This window comes from Sarcophilus harrisii, chromosome 6 (genome assembly GCF_902635505.1).
Source record: "Sarcophilus harrisii chromosome 6, mSarHar1.11, whole genome shotgun sequence".
Lineage (NCBI taxonomy): Eukaryota > Metazoa > Chordata > Mammalia > Dasyuromorphia > Dasyuridae > Sarcophilus > Sarcophilus harrisii.
In genome coordinates, this window is record NC_045431.1 from 239,142,608 (window position 1) to 239,146,609 (window position 4,002).

At 38.9% G+C, this 4,002-nt stretch overlaps 1 protein-coding gene across 1 annotated transcript; it reads left to right on the forward strand.

Moving 5' to 3' along the window:
* The first annotated feature begins 445 nt into the window (after positions 1-445).
* LOC100921283 (mas-related G-protein coupled receptor member X1-like) lies at positions 446-1,357 on the forward strand. The gene has a single exon (XM_003774073.1). It carries the CDS (start codon positions 446-448, stop codon positions 1,355-1,357), a length of 912 nt encoding a protein of 303 aa, XP_003774121.1.
* The last annotated feature ends 2,645 nt before the right edge of the window (positions 1,358-4,002 follow it).

A 4,002-nucleotide genomic window follows, 5' to 3' on the forward strand; every position in this document is an offset into this window, starting at 1 on the left:
GGGGGGTAATGAATAACACCTACATAAGATTCTCTTTGTAACATCTTCTGGTTGGTTCGGAGTCCCACTCATGATGGAAAAGCAGGTACCTTGAGGATTTGGATAATCTCATCCTGATGTCCTTCGGAAATTGGTTTCTGAATGAGGAAATCAGAAGGAAAAGTCTTAATCGTAAATGAATTGTTATTAATGTTAGTGAATTAATCCTTTCACTAGTGTCTGAGACTAGGTTTTTGATTCAAGTCTTAACTCTATGCTCAAACTTCTGCGCCCTGTGGCGCCACCTAATTGCAACCTAGAGATAGGGAGTGGGGAAGAAGAAGCTTTAACTCTTGAAAATAGGAATACGACTAAATCTGGGAAAAAATCCCTGATTCCCTCCTATGTCTTCGTGTTCCCAGGGCGTCTGAAAGGAGGAAAGCTTCCTGAGGCTGGACTAGCCACCATGGCTATGTCCCCCACACCTGAGCAGTTGGGATATGTTTCTGACAACACAACGGAGAGAAGTGCAAATGGGAGTTTAGTTCCTGGAGCACCTGAAGGATTTGACTTCGATAAGTGCATACAGATCTCCTCTCTGCTCATTGACGCGCTTGGGCTGTTGGGGAACGGCGTGGTCTTGTGGCTCCTGGGCTTCCGAATCCAGAGGACCCCCTTCTCCGTCTACATCCTGAACCTGGCGGGGGCCGACGCCCTCTTCCTCTGCTGTTCCTTTCTGATCTTCATAGATAAAACTGTTAGATTTCTTTATTCCTCTTTCGTTTTTATGGCAACGCTTTGCCTCAGATACATCTCCTACACTGTGGGCCTGAGCCTACTGGCCGCGATCAGCACCGAGCGCTGTCTCTCCGCGCTCTTCCCCCTCTGGTACCGATGTCACCGCCCCAAGCACACGTCTGCTACTGTCTGCACTGGGCTCTGGGTTCTGATCACCCTGCCCGCGGTTACAAATTTTGTCCTATGTTTTTTTAAGTTTGCTCCCCATTCCTGCCCCCACTTCGTCATCGTCCGGTTCCTGTGGTTCCTCCTCCTCACCTGCGTCCTGTGCGTGTCCAGCCTGACTCTGCTGCTGAGGGTCCAGTGCAGCTCCCGGCGCCGGCAGCCGCCCAGGCTCTACCTCCTGGTCCTGCTCACAGTCCTCGTGTTCCTGCTCTGCGGCCTTCCCCTGGGGTTTGGGGATTTCATAAATAATCGCTTCCAATTAAAGTCCATGCCTCGATGGCTGTCTTCACTACTGGCCTGTGTGAACAGCAGCGCGAACCCCTTCATTTACTTCTTCCTGGGCAGCCAAAAGCGTAAAAGGAGGGAGCCCCTCAGGCTAGTCCTCCAAAGGGCCCTGGAGGAAGAGCAAGAATAGGGAGGTGAGATGAGGGGCACCCTGTGCACCAACAACCCGGGAACTTAATTCTGAGGTGAAGAACAAGAAACTCGGTCACAGTGCTCGGGAAATGATCCTTCTGCCCCAGTCCCAGCTTCAACCCCTTTCCAACCTCCCCAAGAAGGAAACCAGGATTTCCCCTTCCATCCCTTATATTAGTGGTTAGAGAATTGATTTAATATGTATAGAAGAATTGCACATAGAACCCCTAGATCCAGTTGTGTGCACCAACCCAGATTAAATTGTGAGTGAGAAATGTTTAATAAAATTATATGTATGAACTTAGGTTACATATGTCTGACATAAATAGAAATGTGAATGGAGAGAAGCTAGACGCATTCCCAATAAGATCAGGGGTGAAACAAGGATGCCCATTATCACCACTACTATGCAACATCATTCTGGAAATGTTGGCTTCAGCAATAAAAAAAAAAAAGAAAAAGAAATAAAAGGAATTAGAATAGACAAAGAAGAAATACAATTATCACTCTTTGAAGATGACATGATGATATACTTAGACAATCCTAGAAAATCATCCAAAAACATACTGGAAACAATTAACAGCTTTAGCAAAATTGCAGGATATAAAATAAATCCGCACAAATCATCAGCATTTCTATATATTACTGAGAAAGCCCATCAGCAAGAGAGAGAAAGAAATTTCATTTAAAATTACTGTAGACAAAATGAAATACTTGGGGCTTAGCAATGCCAAACCTAAAATTATATTATAAAGCAGCACTCATCAAAATCATTTGATACTGGCTAAGAAATAGAGTGGTGGATCAGTGGATTAGATTAGATACCATGGTTTGATCAGACTGGCAAAGGAGTTCTTATGTCAAATAAAGTTAAGAGCCTCTGGCCGAACTGATTGCTAAATTCCCTACCTTCTTGAAATACTATTACACCTCCTAAAAATAAATCAAAAAGGTTCTCTTGAGGTTACCATTCAGTCAATAGGCATTTATTTGTGTTGGTCACTGCTCTATGTTGGTCTACATATACAAATGTAAAAGAACCCCTTCTAATAAGGTATTTACAAGATATATAGGGGTTTCAATCTTGTCACAGATAATAAATCCAGGGTAACAAAAAATAAAGATAAAGGTTGTGCTTTGAGGGAGCAAGGAGAGACTAACTGAAAAAATTAATAGGTGACACATGAGTGAAGCTTTGAGGACAGCCAAGGCATTTTATTGGATTTTTGTTCATTTTCATTTTAATTTATGTAATAAAACAAGAATTCTCATGACATAGTACAATAAAAAAGAGAATCATACATGAAGTTGCAAATCTGCTATGTACAACTTGTTATTCCTTTCAAATATGCAATAAAACTATCTTGCATTTTTTTTCTTTCCTCCCTCTTCATCCTAGAGATGGCTACCATTAGACACAAATAGGTGTGTGTGTATGTACACACACACACATACACACATACATATGCAAAATTATTCTATACACACTTCTATTTATCAGTTCTTTCTTTGGATGCAGAGAGTTCCTTTCTTCTTTTGCTCTTTATATTTAATATGGGTACTTATAATAGTCCAAATAATTAATTCACTCAAAATCATTTTTAAAACAAAATTCTTGTTACTGTACACAGTGTCTTCTTGATTCTGCTTATTTCATGCTTCATTATTTTGTGAAAGTCTATTCATGTTTTTAAAAGCATGGAACTCATCATTTCTTATAGCACAATAGTATTTCATCGAAATTATAAATCACAGTGTGTTCAACCATTCTCCAACTGATGAGTATCCTTGGGAATTCCAGTTCTTTGCCATCTCAAAAAGACATGCTCTAAAATTTTTAAAACACGGAGGTTCTTTTCATTTTTTTCCTAATCATCTTTAGAAATAAATCAAGTAGTGGCATTGCTAGGTCAAGGGTATAAGAAGTTTAATAACTCTTTGGGGATTATTCCATATTGTTCACACGAAGGCATTTTATTAAAGCAAATGGGACTTTTTGAAAGAGAGTTCAGGAAAGAGAGATAAGAACAAGACCCGAAACCCTAAAGAGGGTGCTTTCTTCTGTGCTTTTGACTGAACTGACATCTATATTTCTGCTTGCCTGCAGGAGAGATTGTAACAGAAGCAAGTACATGTGTACTTGAAGACATAATAAGTAATACATATTTGCATATATATTTGTGTTACTGCATGTATATAAATAATATTACTATAATTATGTGTGGATAAATGTGCCTAAAATGCTTTCATATGAATTCATATTGAATAGTAAATTCATATGAATTTACTAGTGTATCTCTGTGTTAGGAATATTTTCTATAGTGCAGTGGTAGCTATGAAAAGAAGGAAAATAATTTCCCTCCCTCTAAGTTCACAGTTCATCCAAAAACTATTCATGAATCCTAGGTTAAGAGTGCCTGGCAAAAATAGAAATATTATTTATATATAAGTATATGTATATTATATTGTGTGCATATGTGTGCATTTATATGTATATGTTTATTGTTACTGTATGTTTTATATGTATATGTATATTATACTTTACATTTTGCAAATGAATAAAAACACATATGAATATATATGTGTGTGTCTTCATAATTGTATATCCTTTTTTACTTATTGGAATATTAAAATCTAGAGTTC

Excerpts from the sequence above, each read along its gene's own strand:
- LOC100921283 (XM_003774073.1), top strand. The coding sequence starts at position 446 with ATGGCTATGTCCCCCACACCTGAGCAGTTGGGATATGTTTCTGACAAC.